This window comes from Bos taurus, chromosome 15 (genome assembly GCF_002263795.3).
Source record: "Bos taurus isolate L1 Dominette 01449 registration number 42190680 breed Hereford chromosome 15, ARS-UCD2.0, whole genome shotgun sequence".
Lineage (NCBI taxonomy): Eukaryota > Metazoa > Chordata > Mammalia > Artiodactyla > Bovidae > Bos > Bos taurus.
The window spans coordinates 25,172,000-25,188,046 of record NC_037342.1 but is presented as its reverse complement, the minus strand read 5'-3'; the positions used below and the strand labels follow the sequence as shown (position 1 = coordinate 25,188,046).

The following is a 16,047-nucleotide window of genomic DNA, read 5'->3' as shown; positions in this document are numbered from 1 at the left end:
TTTTAGATGTACATATTTATAAAATTCTGACCAAGATCACTTCTAACTATAAAAACATTGCTGCCTATGGGAAGAATAGAACTTTACCAAATGCATTAAAATCTTAACAAAATTGTGAAATTATTACCAGCATAGAGACAGAGGAATAAAATGTTGATATTTGAGAACGAAAAGATAAAATTTAACTTTTGATTAAAAGCCCAAATCTAAATGTTTGATGCGTTTTAAAAAATAATTAACATTAGAAAAGGAAAATGAAGACTTCTATTATAAAAATAGCCTCTGAAGGCAACTATAATTTCAAAATAAAAATAAGACACGTACTTTTTACCATTTTTGGTAAATATTGAATCCACTGACGCAGTGTTGAATCTCCCATTAGGTAAATAAGTTTTCTCTTCAAGCAGTCATTTATAGTTTTTGTTTCATTTAATTCTATCTGTTTACAAAATGCTGCAATCCACTTTCTTTTCACAGTATAACCACTGGGGAAAGGACTCTTCATGCCGAGCCGACATTTTGCTTCTATGTTCTTACTCTCTGGTGATAAGAATTCCCACAATCAGCAATTTTTATTATCACAAATTATTTCAAAGACAGTTTCCTCATTTTCTTCCTCTTTTTCCCCTTTTCCCTCCACCCTTCTCTATTGCTTTGTCTTCTTCCTAAATATTTACTTAACAAGATCATGTTAAAGGGATGACTTAAAACTTATCACTTTTGAATAATCTCAGTAATGAATGGTATTCCCTAGAATGGGGTTGAGGCTCCCCAGGTGGCACAGTGGTAAAGAATCTGCCTGCCAGTGCAGGAGATACAAGACACACAGGTTTGACCCCTGGGTTTGGAAGATCCTCTTGAGTAGAAAATGGCAATCCACTTCAGTATTCTTGCCTGGAATAGCTAATGGACAGCGGAGCCTTGAGGGCTACAATCCATAGGGTCGCAAAGAATTAGACATGACTGGATGACTGAGCATGCACACACACAGAGGGGGGTTAGATTTTTCCCTTGTGAATTTTCAGTGTTTCCCAGGGCTTCATGTTATTCCTAAGGCCATGCAGTTGTGAGACAGCTAGCCAAAATTGAGGGAGAAATGCGTGGTGGTAAAAAGCAGCAATCAGTAGCCCAACTGAATATCATTTCCATGACCCTGGCCAGGCAGGACTGGACATCTCTTCCTCAAACTACTTACTCATGGAGAAAGTTTGAACACATTTACGAAATGACTGCTGCTTCTTATTCTGTATATATCAGAGCCATGTTTTCTAGTTCACAGGAAAACTCCTTCAGTGTTTCTTCCTTGTGCCCAAAACTGAACTTAATATGCTGTGTGGTCTGATTAGTGCAGAAAAAGAGAAGAACAATATCTGCTTTTTCTGAATATTCTGCTTTGCAGTGCTTAGTCGCTCAGTCATGTCCGACTCTGTCCTCTGTCAGGCTCCTCTGTCCATGGAGATTCTCCAGGCAAGGATACTGGTGTGGGTTGCCATGCCCTCCTCCAGGGTATTTTCCCAACCCAGAGATCGAACCCAGGTCTCCTGCATTGCTGGTGGATTCTTTATCATCTGAGCCACCAGAGAAGCCCGACTATTCCACTTTAAAAGTGGCCTAAGCTGAACTCACTGACTCATATCAAAATCTTTCCATCCATGTGTAACTCAGCTATTTTTATCTTTTGCCACTTTAAAACCAATCTTGGCATACATCAACATGAATCAGCCACATCACAATATTGTAATTATCCTCCAACTAAAATAAATAAATAAGTTAAAAAGAAAAAATCTTGGGACTTCTCTGGTGGTCCAGTGGTTAAGAATCCACCTGCCAATGAGGTGACGGTAGTTCAGTCTCTGGCCCGAGAAGATGCCACGTGCCACGGAGCAACTAAGCCCAAGAGCCACAGCTACTGATTTCTTGAGCCTATAGACTGTACTCTGCAACAAGAGAAGCCACCGCAGTGAGAAGCCCATGAACTACAAGGAAGAGTAGCCCCTATTCACCACAACTGGAGAAAGCCCATGCGCAGCAACGAAGACCAGTGCAGCCAATAAATAAATAAATACACAATTTTTTTAAAGCCACATCTTTTTGTTATCTACCTACATCGCTCAGATTTGGGATATATGTTCAGGAACACACCATCTCATAAGACTTTACTAGAAATTACTATCTAGGCAAGAGGGAAACCAAAGAGGGGTGTTACACATTAATTGGCCTCAAGAGTCAAAGAACTTTCATTGGTGTAAAAGTGATGGATGGATGATGGTTGCCATGGCAGGGAAGGAATGTATCTTTCACCCATAGCCTGTGAGCTTTAGATCTGGGTTTCTGGTTTATTTATATCCCCACAGGGTTTAGCAAAGTTCTTTGCCTATAGTAGGTCCTCAATAAACATTTCTGAATACATGAGAAAAGGGCAGTGGGTAGATGTATACCCTATTGACTGTTAAAATGGAAGTAATCTGCTTCTTTGAAGTTCACTTTAATTTCAGTATAGCAGAAACATCACTTTGATAACTGAGATGGCTTTGAATTGACCACTGAAGTTTATGTGATAAAACTGAAAGAAATCCACAGGAATTTTCATTTATAGAACTTTAACTGAGATGGTTTGGCTGAAAGAGAGATTAGAAACCATCAAAGAAATTTCCAAGCTCTGTAGTTCATTTGAGACATTTTCACCGGTACCCAATTACTGGTTTTTCAGGAACAAATCCCAAGATGAAATACAAATACAAATAACCTGTACATTTTGAGAGAAGGCAGCTGAAATGAAGGGTTGCCTAGCCTTTTATAGCGGACTCAAGATGAAAATTGGTTTAAATTTATAAGAAAATAATTTCCAAGAATAAAACCCCTTCTGCAAAGCCCAAGATAATTAATACTATTTATCCCAGGAAATGAAAAATTGAAATGGTTAATATTCAATAAATATCTCTTAAAGTAAGGATGTCCATTAAATGGATAAATTTTGAACACAATAGACTTACTGCCACATGCTAAGACCTTGATGGAGGCAAAGTTCTTCATCATTTCAACCCCCACGTTGGACCTCCAAGAAACGAGAAAATAAATTAGCCTGATAACTGTTGAGACATTAAAGTAAGAATAAATCATGGGGGACTTAGAACAATCAAACCACTCTCAACTCTCTGTAAATACGTTTTTTCTTTATTTTGATATATTTTAGATATTATACAGAAAAGAAACAGGCCAGGATTCTGTAAAACTGTTCTCCTGCTAATGATAGGAATCCAGAGATCCAGAGAGTCACTCACCTTGTATGTGCAATTAATCAAGTATAAATCTCTTCGATTTTACCATCCAAATTATTTTTGACCACATTCTACCACATTTAGCACACATAGTAATTTAGTCCTTCATGGATATTTTCTTAGGCGAGTACTTCTCTAATTCGAGTTTGCATCAGAATCATCTAGAGTGCTTGTTATAACTCAGATCACTGGGCTTCATCTTCAGAGCTTCTGATGTAAGAGTTCTGCAAACTTGAAGAGATATCTGTAGTTCTGTGGTCATAGCAGCATTATTGGCAATAGCCATGATATGGGAACAAGCTAAGTGTCTATCAATGGGTAAATAGATAAAAAAAAATATGGTTTATATGTACAATGGAATATTTCTCAGCCTTAAGAAAGTCCTGCCATTTGCAACAATATGGATGATTCTAGAGACCATTTTGCTAAATAAAATAAGCCAGATATGGAGAAGGAAATGGCAGCCCAGTATTCGTGCCTGGGAAACCATGGACAGAGGAGCCTGGTGGGCTATAGTCTATGGGGTCACACAGAGTCAGACACGACTGAAGTGACTTAGCAGCAGCAGTGTGAACTCTACTACTCATATCTCTACTTCCATGCATTGATGGACAGGGGAGGGGGGAGGGGTGTGGGGTAAGGGAGGGAGGGATAAATGGTTTGAATAGAGCAGGGTATGGAGGAAGTAAATGTGTCTTTGGGGAAGTAAAATGGAGTCGGGCAGATTATTGTCATGAACATAGCTCACTTGAGAAGCATCAGATCAGATCAGTCGCTCAGTCGTGTCCGACTCTTTGCAACCCCATGAATCGCAGCACGCCAGGCCTCCCTGTACATCAACAACTCCCGGAGTTCACTTAGACTCACATCCATCGAGTCAGTGATGCCATCCAGCCATCTCATCCTCTGTCGTCCCCTTCTCCTCCTGCCCCCAATCCCTCCAAGCATCAGAGTCTTTTCCAGTGAGTCAACTCTTTGCATGAGGTGGCCAAAGTACTGGAGTTTCAGCTTTAGCATCATTCCTTCCAAAGAAATCCCAGGGCTGATCTCCTTTAGGATGGACTGGTTGGATCTCCTTGCAGTCCAAGGGACTCTCAAGAGTCTTCTCCAACACCACACTTCAAAAGCATCAATTCTTCGGCGCTCAGCCTTCTTCACAGTCCAACTCTCACATCCATACATGACCACAGGAAAAACCACAGCCTTGACTAGATGAACCTTTGTTGGCAAAGTAACGTCTCTGCTTTTGAATATGCTATCTAGGTTGGTCATAACTTTCCTTCCAAGGAGTAAGTGTCTTTTAATTTCATGGCTGCAGTCACCATCTGCAGTGATTTTGGAGCCCAGAAAAATAAAGTCTGACACTGTTTCCACTGTTTCCCCATCTATTTCTCATGAAGTGATGGGACCGGATGCCATGATCTTCATTTTCTGAATGTTGAGCTTTAAGCCAACTTTTTCACTCTCCACTTTCACTTTCATCAAGAGGCTTTTGAGTTCCTCTTCACTTTCTGCCATAAGGGTGGTGTCATCTGCATATCTGAGGTTATTGATATTTCTCCCGGCAATCTTGATTCCAGCTTGTGTTTCTCCAGCCCAGCGTTTCTCATGATGTACTCTGCATATAAGTTAAATAAACAGGGTGACAATATACAGCCTTGACGAACTCCTTTTCCTATTTGGAACCAGTCTGTTGTTCCATGTCCAGTTCTAACTGTTGCTTCCTGACCTGCATACAAATTTCTCAAGAGGCAGGTCAGGTGGTCTGGTATTCCCATCTCTTTCAGAATTTTCCATAGTTTATTGTGATCCACACAGTCAAAGGCTTTGGCATAGTCAATAAAGCAGAAATAGATGCTTTTCTGGAACTCTCTTGCTTTTTCCATGATCCAGCAGATGTTGGCAATTTGATCTCTGGTTCCTCTGCCTTTTCTAAAACCAGCTTGAACATCAGGAAGTTCACGGTTCACATATTGCTGAAGCCTGGCTTGGAGAATTTTGAGCATTACTTTACTAGCGTGTGAGATGAGAAGTATAATTAGACCCAAAATAGACATCTGCAGACCTGCCAGACCCAGAACTTAGCATTCCTGAGAGCAGACAGGAGAATGTGCAAGGAGTGCTCCTCCATCCCAAACTGCAAGGAGGACCATTTTCTCAAGAGGGAGCAGATGTAGTGAACAGGAAATATGGAATCAGCACAGGTAATCTTTGTGCATAGAGTTGAGATGTGGTTTTGAGACCTTCAAGACAAGAAGGTCTTTATGCTTTTGTGATTATTTAGGCCTTTATGTCTCCATGATTATGTATCCTTTGGTTATTAGCAAAATATTTGAAAAAGTCCTGCCTTTTATGGCTGAGCTATAAGATCAATGGATTTTTTCACACCTCGACCAGGAAAACAAAAAGAAATAAAGGCAACCTAGGCGTGGAAGGGAAATCTTATAGCCAGGTAGGGTCTGTTGTATCCTGCCCCCTCCCCTTGTGTCATCATAGTGTTTGAATTGGATTTGAACTTGAACTTCCAGGATATTATGCTATCCAACTTGCTTTTCTGAACCTGTTTTAGAAAACCAAGGCCATTCTGCAGCAGCATTTACTATAGAACCACAACCCCTTAAAATAATCCATTAAATGGGTGGCCCATAGTCAAATAATTTGGGGAAGTGTTTTGTGTTCTATCTGACTTGAAGGAATAGATACTAAAGTTAATAGATATTCCAACGCTCTACCTACTTGCTGGAGCTCCTTTTTCCTTCATTCACTGCATTCCAGCCTCAATGGTCCCCTTCATGTTCCTGGAAGATTCCAGTATGCTGTTGCTTCAGGTTCTAGTCCCCTTCTTGAAATAGTGTTCCCCTTAAATGCACATGGCTCACTTCCTCACTTCATTCAGGTTGCTGTTCAAGTAACCCATTCTCAGTTTGCTGCTCAAGATACTTACCTGACCATGCTTTTCATTTCGATATTTGGCAAAACTCATACAATATTGTAAAGTTTAAAAATAAAATAAAATTTTAAAAAAAGAGAGGAAAAAGAATATCATAGATGACTCCAAGAGCACAGGAGCATGCATATGAAAAATAAATAAATAAATAAAATAACATTCACTATCACATTCCGATCTTATTCTGATGACTCTATGTTACAAATCTCTTTGTTGTCTTTCTACCCCAGCCCAGAATGTTAAATTCTCAACACCTACAGCTGTGTCTGGAATATAGAAAGTGAGAACTATTTACAAATTGAATGAATGAATGTTGAAAAAAATTTGATTGGCCAAAAGGTTCGTTTGGGTTTTTCCATAAGATGTTATAGAAAAACCCAAAAGAACGTTTTAGCCAACCCAATCGTCACAGTTATTGGGTCACAGAGCTTACAGCTTGGCAGAGGATACAAAATGTTTATCTGAAATTTAATAGTGTAATGAGTATTTTGATTGGGGGAGAATAGAATACAATGGAAGGCTACGGGACTAGCAGTTTACCAAACAAAGCGGAAATGATGTTAAGATGCAGGCTTGTGAAATGCCAGAGCTGAGAGAGAGCATGGTCCTTTTGTATAATTAAAGGAGTTCAATTTGAGTGACAGAGAGCAAGGTAGCTGAAAGGTGAGATAAGGGGCTTCAGAGAGAGACAAGCCCTTGTAAACATACTAAAGAGTTTAGATGTCATCCTTAGAGGAATGGGATCATATTAAGGATTTTAGGCAAGGAAAAGTAAAACACTGGTCTGAATGCACTATGGATAGGAAGGAAACCAGGCTGTGAGCAAGGAAACATCTCTGGAGATCGCTGCAATAATCTGAGGCAAGATAATAGTTTATACAAGGACAGAGGGAACAGCCATGGAATGAAATGGCTGGGTTCAGGAAATATTGGAAGGTACAATTCATGGGATTTGGTGAGTCATTTGATGTCAAGGGTGAGGTAGACCAAATAATGACAACATTCACTCCCTGTGGGTTTTTTGTTGCTTTGTTTGTTTTGGGGTTTTTTTTGTCATTGTTGTTCTGTTTTTGTTTTTGCATAGCATCTATTAACACTCTGTAGGATTGGCATCCCATGGAATATATTATAGAAAATGTTAGTCTCCAGAAAATTACTGAATCTAAAAGTGTGACAAGCCATGGAGAACTATCAGATCAGATCAAATCAGTCGCTCAGTCGTGTCCGACTCTTTGCGACCCCATGAATCACAACACGCCAGGCCTCCCTGTCCATCACCAACTCCCGGAGTTCACTGAGACTCACGTCCATCGAATCAGTGATGCCATCCAGCCATCTCATCCTCTGTTGTCCCCTTCTCCTCCTGCCCTCAATCCCTCCCAGCATCAGAGTCTTTTCCAATGAGTCAACTCTTCGCATGAGGTGGCCAAAGTACTGGAGTTTCAGCTTTAGCATCATTCCTTCCAAAAAAATCCCAGGGCTGATCTCCTTCAACCTATAGAAATTGCTTCATGGGTTATACTCGTTTTACAAATAGTCAGGATGACTAAAAGCACAGTTGAGAAGGGGACCTGTATGGGGCTCTGCTAATATATTACCATCCCAACTGACTCTGATTATAACCTAGTCAACATTATTGACTTAAGGGAGCTTGATTATGAAAAGTTATTAAGCAGAGTTGGTCTGAACCTAAGTCTCCTTCTTTGTATCAATAATAGTATTTGAAGGCCTATTTACCTGTGGAAAAGGGCCCATTCTTTCTGTCTAATATAGGAAATATTTGCACTCCTGGTGGTCACGTGGGTCAGCGCCTCACAGGGAACACGGGGAGGCTTCAAGCAGTAGAAGGCTTCCTGGTCGCGATCGTCCAGGTACTCGCACAGTTCAGCACTGGTGTGAAGGGTCAGGCCACATTTAGAGAAGACCGGGGAGGGGCCGTTAGCAAACTGGCCTGTAAAGTTCACCCTGTCGTAGCCTTGGTTCCTGGCCCTCCAGAGAGCCGACACCCCTTCACTGGGGTGGATGAGCAGGACGGACAGGGACACCTGGCCCTCCCAGAACAGGGTGAAGCTCACAAGGTAGGTGCCGTTGCTGAAGTCTGTCACCTTTCCTGAAGCACCCGCCTTCAGGCCTGGGGAAAATATCCTGGCCCTGAGGAAATCCCCGCCATATTCCTTCCTGCGTCCCAGGTGGTCCCTCATCTCCAGCAGGACGTCCAGCCGGTCCCCCCTGCAGTATGTGTCCCGAGGGCTGAGGACGGTGGCTCTGCTGTGTGTGGCGCTGGTGGTGGAGCTCACGTTGGTGAAGGGTCTGGGTGGGACCAGCTGGTCTAGCTTCTCCATGATCCTCTGTATCCTCAGCTCAGTCTCAGTTGGTGAAATTTCCGGATTTGGTGGGGCTTCCAGGTAGGTGGAATTTCTGAATATGTTCCAATGATTCAGAGAAATAGAATTTCTCAAGCTGAACAAGAACTGAAGTATTGAGGAAAAAAGGATATATTATCAGCAAATAATATGGCTTGCTTTTCAAAATAAACTATTATGGGTTAGTTATATACATCTCGATTGATATAATCACACAGATAAAAAATGGATTCTAACTAGTTTTCAGTTTTGGAATCACAGGACTAATTTCCATGAAATGTAACTTCCTTAGTTACCAGCTGATGATTTCTGTTAGAAGTCATTGGCTTAAAAATTAAATATATGAAATAATTTTATACTACCAAATGATTGGCTGGTTAAGTGTTTTCCTTCACCAACTCTTCACTTGGCTTACTTTTCTTTATGAAAATCATATAGCCATATTATAGGCAATAGGGAAAACACCATGTTTTAAAAATATGATCTTACCTAAGCTTTGCTCTTTATGGTGTTTTTGAATTGTTATGTCCACTCCTTCTTTTTCCTTCCATGCATATAATTCATTTAGTTGTAACCATACTAAATATATAGTACTAACACATATTTGCAGATAATACCATGGATTTTAAACATTTTAATATTGTTAGATAATTTTCATGATCAGTTTTAATGGTTGCATGATACTCTGTCAAGAGGATGTAAAATGAATTCTGTGGCCAGTGACACTAGACAATTGGATTATAGTTATTCACTTCCATCTGACATTACATTTGGATAGTTTCCAACTTTCCAAACATAAGATACTTCTTTGAAGGATTCCTAGGGATGGGCATATCAGATCATATATTATTGAATTATCTGTCATCTAAAGAATATAAACATTTCTATCCTTAACTGTCAAATATATATCCTCAAGATAAGAGTTTTCATTGCCACCAGCAATATGTAAGACTAGCTGGCGTGCCACACTGCAGCAAAGTATGAGTTAAGTACAATGCTCCATTACAAGGGTACTGAAAGACATCTTTAATCAACTCAGAAGTTTATTTAGCTGACAAGGAATGCATGTTTTCTGCGGGACAATGAGGTAATTGGAGGAAACATCACCACCAGTTTAAAGTCTGTTCAGGTCCCAGGAATCTCTCAGGCCTCAAGGAAGTACATTTAGCTGTAGCCTAAAATGACATGAGTAAAGCCAGGGTTGGAAACAACTCCTGTTTGTTTCTTAATTGTCGTGTTTGTGGTTTGCTCTACTTTGTTTTGCTTTTTAAGTCAACTGCTGTTTAATACTTATACAGAAAGGCTTGAAGCTCAGATGTCTTATTTCCTCTGTCATAAAGATGCATTGCAGGATATGCAAGAGACGTGGGTTCGATTGCGGGGTCAGGAAAACCCCTTGGAGTAAGAAATGGCAACCTGCTCCAGTATTCTTGCTTGGAAAACTCCACGGAGGAGCCTGTCAGGCTACAGTCCATGGGGTTGCAAAGAATCAGACATGATTGAGCGACTAAGCAGCACTGCAGCTATAGTCAAAGATTTTTCTAGAACAAGATATTTAGTTATGCCAAAACAATATATAACATCACATATATCATATTCTGCCTCCCAGTTGGCACTAGTGGTAAAGAACCTGCCTGCCAAAGCAGGAGGCATAAGAGATGTGGGTTTAATCCCTGGGTTGGGAAGATCTCCTAAATGAGGGCATGGCAACTCCATTCTCCTGGCAAGAATACTGGAGAATCCCATGGACAGAGGAGTCTGGTGGACTACAGCCCATGGGGTTGCAAAAAGTCAAACACAAATGAAGCAGCTTAGCACACATGCATCCATTTCATATTCTAATAATTGGACTGTGAGCTGACTAAGAGAGTCATATAAAATCTGTCTTCTGACTGAGAAGTTTGGATAGCTTTCTGCTCACCGAGAGAAAGGAGTTGGATATCTCAGTTAATTAAGTTTCCCTTACAAAATTCATCATTTTAAATACTGTTGGTGAAATTATAAAACGTTGTCATTAAAACTATTTGCAAAGTTGACAGGTAAAAATGGAGACTTACTATTGTTTTAAATTACATTTATTTTAATACTAGTATGTTTCAACTTTATTTTCTCTCAAATATTGTATAAGAAATAGTGTTTTCTTCTCTTCCATATAGTTTATTTCATTTGTTCAATTTTTTATTCTGATTTCATTGATTTCAATGCTTTTTAATTTCTTGGTACATCAGTACTTTATATAACAAACATTTTAACATTTCATCTCTCAGTTTTTCAGAAAAAACTTTTTACCTGCAAATGTCACTTCTTGACATTTTTAGAAGTATTTAATGTTTACTGTAAAAGTGCTGAAAAATCCCTTTGTGATATACTTCTATTGCTTCTAATCTTAGACTGTTCCCCACACTTTCATTTTCTAAATATTCAATTCTATTTTTTAAACAAAATAAAATGTTTATTTAGTGAATAAAAATACCCGCTCAGTAGAGAGCAAAATTTTGAGATAGTATTTGTTCTATAGGAATTAGCACTATTGGAAAATCATGAAAAATATGTCATTTCAAATTATAAACAAGTACCTTTGTACTAAGTCTATCAGGTACTAAGTCAAAGAAAAAAATCAACTATTTTATTAAGGAAAAACCTAGTCAGCCAAACTAGATCCTTTAGACTACCCATAATCATTCTAATTAGATTTAGTTAAATTAGCAGATTACCTGTTTTGAATTTATTCACTTTATTGCATTATTTTCATTCCTTTTTATTACCATATATGATCGTAATTTCACTATCTGGTAAATAATCACTCTCCCCAATTTTTAATCTTAAATTGGATAACAACTTTATTACTTCTTATTAAGATTATAGCACTTTTTAAATATTTACTTTGTTTATTTATTTATTTGGCTGCATTGGGTCTTAGTTGCAGCACACAGGATCTAATTTCCTGGCCAGGGATTGAACTCATGTCTCCTGCATTGGGAGCTGTAGTCTCAGCCACTGGACCACCAAGGAAGTCTCAATTGTAGCACTTTTTAAAAAAAGAAATTTTTTTTATTTTGTACTGGGGTCTAGTCAATTAATGTTGTGATCGTTTCGGTGAAGAGCGAAAGAACTCAGCCATGAATAAACATGTATCCACTCTCCCCAAACAGCCCTCCCCTCCAAGCTGCCAGGTAACATATAGCACTTTCAAATTAACAAATTTAACATCTAATGGCTTGGGCAATATCTACCCATAGAAAAAAACTTTTTAATACCTGGGTTGCCAGTGTCCTTGATGAACTGAGTGACTTCAGGGCTGATGAAGCAGATGTGGTCAGAGCAGTCATGAAGTTGACTGTTGACAAAGTGCTCAAAGGCAGACCCAGTAATACAGTCATTGAGCCAGCTTCGAGGATCCAGTAGTGAGATGTCTGACAGCCTCAGTAGACTATACATATAACTCAAGACTACCGGAACTATCTGGTACTGACTAGAGCCACTCAGAAATTCCAGAAGCTGCCTTGGGCCTACCACCCCAACCAACCTGAAAGCTGAAGATGAGTCTCAAGGTAAATAAGTCTAAAAGCTAAACTTCGAATTAGCCTGTGTACATGAATTTATGCTTCATTCTGTGTTTTCCCTCATACCTTTCAGTGTATGTGTACAAACCAAATGGATTAAATGTTTTAAAATATTTGGATACATTTTTTGTTTATTTTTTGGAGGACAATTGCTCTACAATATTGAGTTGGCCTCTGCCACACATCAACATAAATGAGCCACAGGTGAAAACAAATCTATAATGTATTCAAACAACTGTGATTGTACATATATATCAAAAGTATTAAATAAATAGATTTAGATAAAGAACAATCAAGTTACCTGTGAAATTATTAAGAGAGTTTTACTCCAAATCATGAAACCATGCCATACTATTATTGGTTTTCTGCTCCTGACTAAACATTTTCACTTCTTTTACTCCTTATTTTCTCTCCTTTCCTCTCTTCTCCCACATCTCTTCTCTCCTCTCCTCTCCTCTCCTCCTCCTTTTCCTTCCTTCTCTTCCTCCCTACTTCATTTCTCTTTTTTCCTTCTCTCCCCTTCCTTCTTCCATAAAATACATAGTGAGTCCATGCTATGCACCCAACCTTGGGTTAACTATGGAGACATGTGGAAACATAAGCAAGACGCACCTGATCTCCCCTGAATTTTTAAGTTGGAAGACTTAGATGGAAAATTAGAAAACAAAGTAAGAAATCACAACAGTATTAAATAACATTAATAATAATAATAATAAGCAAGCATTTTCTATGAGTCGATGCTGTTCTAATTGTTTTAATTGGATTTTCTAATGTAGCCCCATGACAATCCTTTGACACTAGTAGAACTGCTTCCCCTCTTCTACAGAAAGTGAAAGTGAAGCCCTGAGAAAGTTAAATAACTTGGCCAGAGATGCAGAGCTAGTAAGTGATGGGAAGTATGATTCAAATGCAGGAAGGCAGACTCTAGAACCTGTAGTCTTAACCACTAAATTGTACTACACGCTGAAGAAGTTCTTTGGTCGACAATAAGGGAATAAATTAAAAAGCTTAGTTGGTTTATTTTTTACCATGAAGTCTTTTTTTTAATATATATGTATTTTGTGCTTTTTATAAACAATTTTGACCTACTTTAGCAGTGAACATTTCATCTTGATGTGGTTACTGTGAGTTGTCTTACTAAGTTTTAGTTCATGTTTATCTTTTAGGATATAGAATCTGGTTCTGTTTTAAAATACGCTCCAAATTTTGATTACAGGACTAGAAGATATTTTGGCTACAAACTAGATTGATCAAATAAATGTTCCAAATAAATGGCTTTTCAAATGGGTTTGGCAAAGATATAAGTGTAGTGAAGATAAATTTCATGTTTAAGCAATGGTAGAGTGTTCCCTTAGGAGAAGATGTTTAATATTGCACAACTAGCATCTCCTGTGGCAATTTTGAGATAAATAAGAGGATCTTTCAGTTTGGAAACGGATGTGCTATCTACAGCTACAGCTTTATCTAAGGTTCATATTTCAAATTCTAAAGATGACGCTTCAGATACTCTGTGTGTGTATTATATATGTTTCAAGTGGTTTCTAATTTTTTCACGTGTAAATGTGCCAAATAATCCTAGAGGGGAAAAAAGGGTTCTTTGTATATTTTTGATAACATTTATTTATCAGATGTGTCTTATGCAAATATTTTCTGTCTGCAGCTTGTCTTCTCATTCTCTTGCCTTTCATAGGGCACAAGTTTACTTTTAAAGAGGTTCAGTTTATGAATTATTTCCTTTATAGATTGTGCCTTTGGTATGATATCTAAAATGTCATCTCCATACCCAAAGTCAGTATCATTTTCTCCTGTTATCTCTTGAAATTTTATAGTTTTACATTTTACATTTAGGTCAGTGATTCATTTTTAGAAAAGTTGTCTAGGTTTTTTTTGTTTTTTGTTTTTAAACATGTTCCAGTACCATTTATTGAAAAGACTGTCTTTCCTCCATTGTCAACCATTAGTTGACTTTATATATGTGGGTCTGTTTCTGGAGTCTCTACTCTGCTCCACTGATTTGTTCATCATTCTTTCACTAATATCATTCTGTCTTGATTACTGTACTATAGTAAGTATAGTAAGCTTTATAGTAAGTCTTGAAGTCAGTCTTCTGACTCTGTTCTTTACTCTTGATTTGGTTACCCTGGGGGTTTTGCCTCTCCACACAAACTTTAGAATCAGTTTTTTCATATTTTGTATGACTGGATTTTTAAATTCTTTTGTCTATATAGAATTCAAATAAGTGGATAGAAAGATCTACTCCACTGGCTCTTTTTTTCAATTGGAAGATAATTTCTATACAATATTGTGTTGATTTCTGTCTACTGGTTCTTATGGTATAGATATTCTTAGCCTTTACTGATCTCAATAATAATAATTTTAATTTAATTAATTATTTCTGACTAATTATGAGAGGATATGATTGTATATCCAGAAAAACCAACCTAGTGAAAAGAATGAATATACAAACTTATTATTAAAAAAAGAATAATTTGAAAGACATGTTAAGTAGAACTGCAAGGGCATTTCAAAGAGATTGTTGCAAACTTGGCCCCAGACTGCTAAAAATGGCTTTCTGAGGGGGAAATGGGAATTGGGGTTTAGTGGTCACAGAGTTTCTATTTGGAGTAATAAAAATGTTTTAGAAATAGACAGTGGTGATGGTTACACAATATTATAAATATTATTAATGTCATTGTGTTATAACATTAAAATTGTTAAAATAAAGTTTTATGTTATATTTGATCACAGTTTTTACAATTAATAATTATAAAACCAATTGTAACCCCAAAGTATTGAATTATATATTTTAAATGAGTGAGTAGTATGTTATATGAGTTATACCCCAATAAAATTTTTTGCCCTCTTGAAGAATGAATGGCTTCACAGAGCTGATGACATATAGTTCTCAAAAGATAAGAGGAAGGTTACCTGATAGAAAAAAGAAAAAAAGGCTTTTTAAGGAGAGCTATTTCTTGCACTGAGATTTTTATCTTTACAGAAAAGGACTGTCTTTACTACCTGTCTCTAAACTGTGGCCATAAGTCCAGAACCATTAACCTTTCATCAAGAACAATTCTTTGGAGGGGGGAGGAGCCAAGATGGCGGAGGAGTAGGACGGGGAGAACACTTTCTCCCCCACAAATTCATCAAAAGAGCATTTAAACGTCGAGTAAATTTCCACAAAACAACTTCTGAATGCCGGCAGAGGACATCAGGCACCCAGAAAAGCAATCCAACTCTTCAAAAGGAGGTAGGAAAAAATATAAAAGACAAAAAAAGAGACAAAAGAGGGAGGGACGGAGTCCCGGGAAGGGAGTCTTAAAAAGAGAGAAGTTTCCAAACACCAGGAAACCTTCTCACTGCCGAATCTGTGCCGAGCTTTGGAAGCACAGAGGGCAACATAACAGGGAGAAAAAATAAATAAACAATTAAAACTCGAAGATTGCGAGTCCTACGGTAACTCCCCCAGCGGAGAAGCAGCGCAGACACCTGCACGCGCCATTAGCAAGCTGGGGCTGGGCAGGGAGACGCAGCGCGGGCTGCATTGCTTAGAGTAAGAATCTGGCCTGAATACCCTGAGCGCTATCTGAGCGAAATAATTTGGGCTAGCAAACCAGACTGTGGGATATCTACCAAGCGAAAAGCCAGCCCCAACCTAAGACACCGCCAGGCCCGCGCACGGAACAAAGAATTGAACAGAGATAGCTGGCTGCAGACCTTCCCCCTCCGGTGATAGGCAGCCAGAGCCGGAAGGGGGCAATCGCAGCCCCAGAGAGACATTATCTATAAACCTGTAAGCAGGCTTCTTTGCTAACTAAAACTTCTTGGGGGTCTGGACGGTTCACATCTGCCTGAGAAGGTACGCCGGTTTTACACCCAGATAACCAAGTAGCGGG

General features: G+C 38.6%; 1 protein-coding gene across 2 annotated transcripts in view; it reads right to left on the bottom strand.

Annotated features, from left to right (window-relative positions):
* Window positions 1–16,047, bottom strand: part of NXPE2 (neurexophilin and PC-esterase domain family member 2) — a 51,024-nt gene that overhangs the window by 11,325 nt on the left and 23,652 nt on the right. For both annotated transcript variants that reach the window (XM_059875091.1, XM_002692997.6), the window contains exons 3-5: window positions 7,963–8,696; window positions 2,994–3,055; window positions 325–540 (exon numbers count right to left, since the gene is read on the bottom strand). In XM_059875091.1, the coding sequence (XP_059731074.1) occupies window positions 325–540; window positions 2,994–3,055; window positions 7,963–8,696 (1,012 nt within the window). The remainder of the gene's footprint in view (window positions 1–324; window positions 541–2,993; window positions 3,056–7,962; window positions 8,697–16,047) is intronic.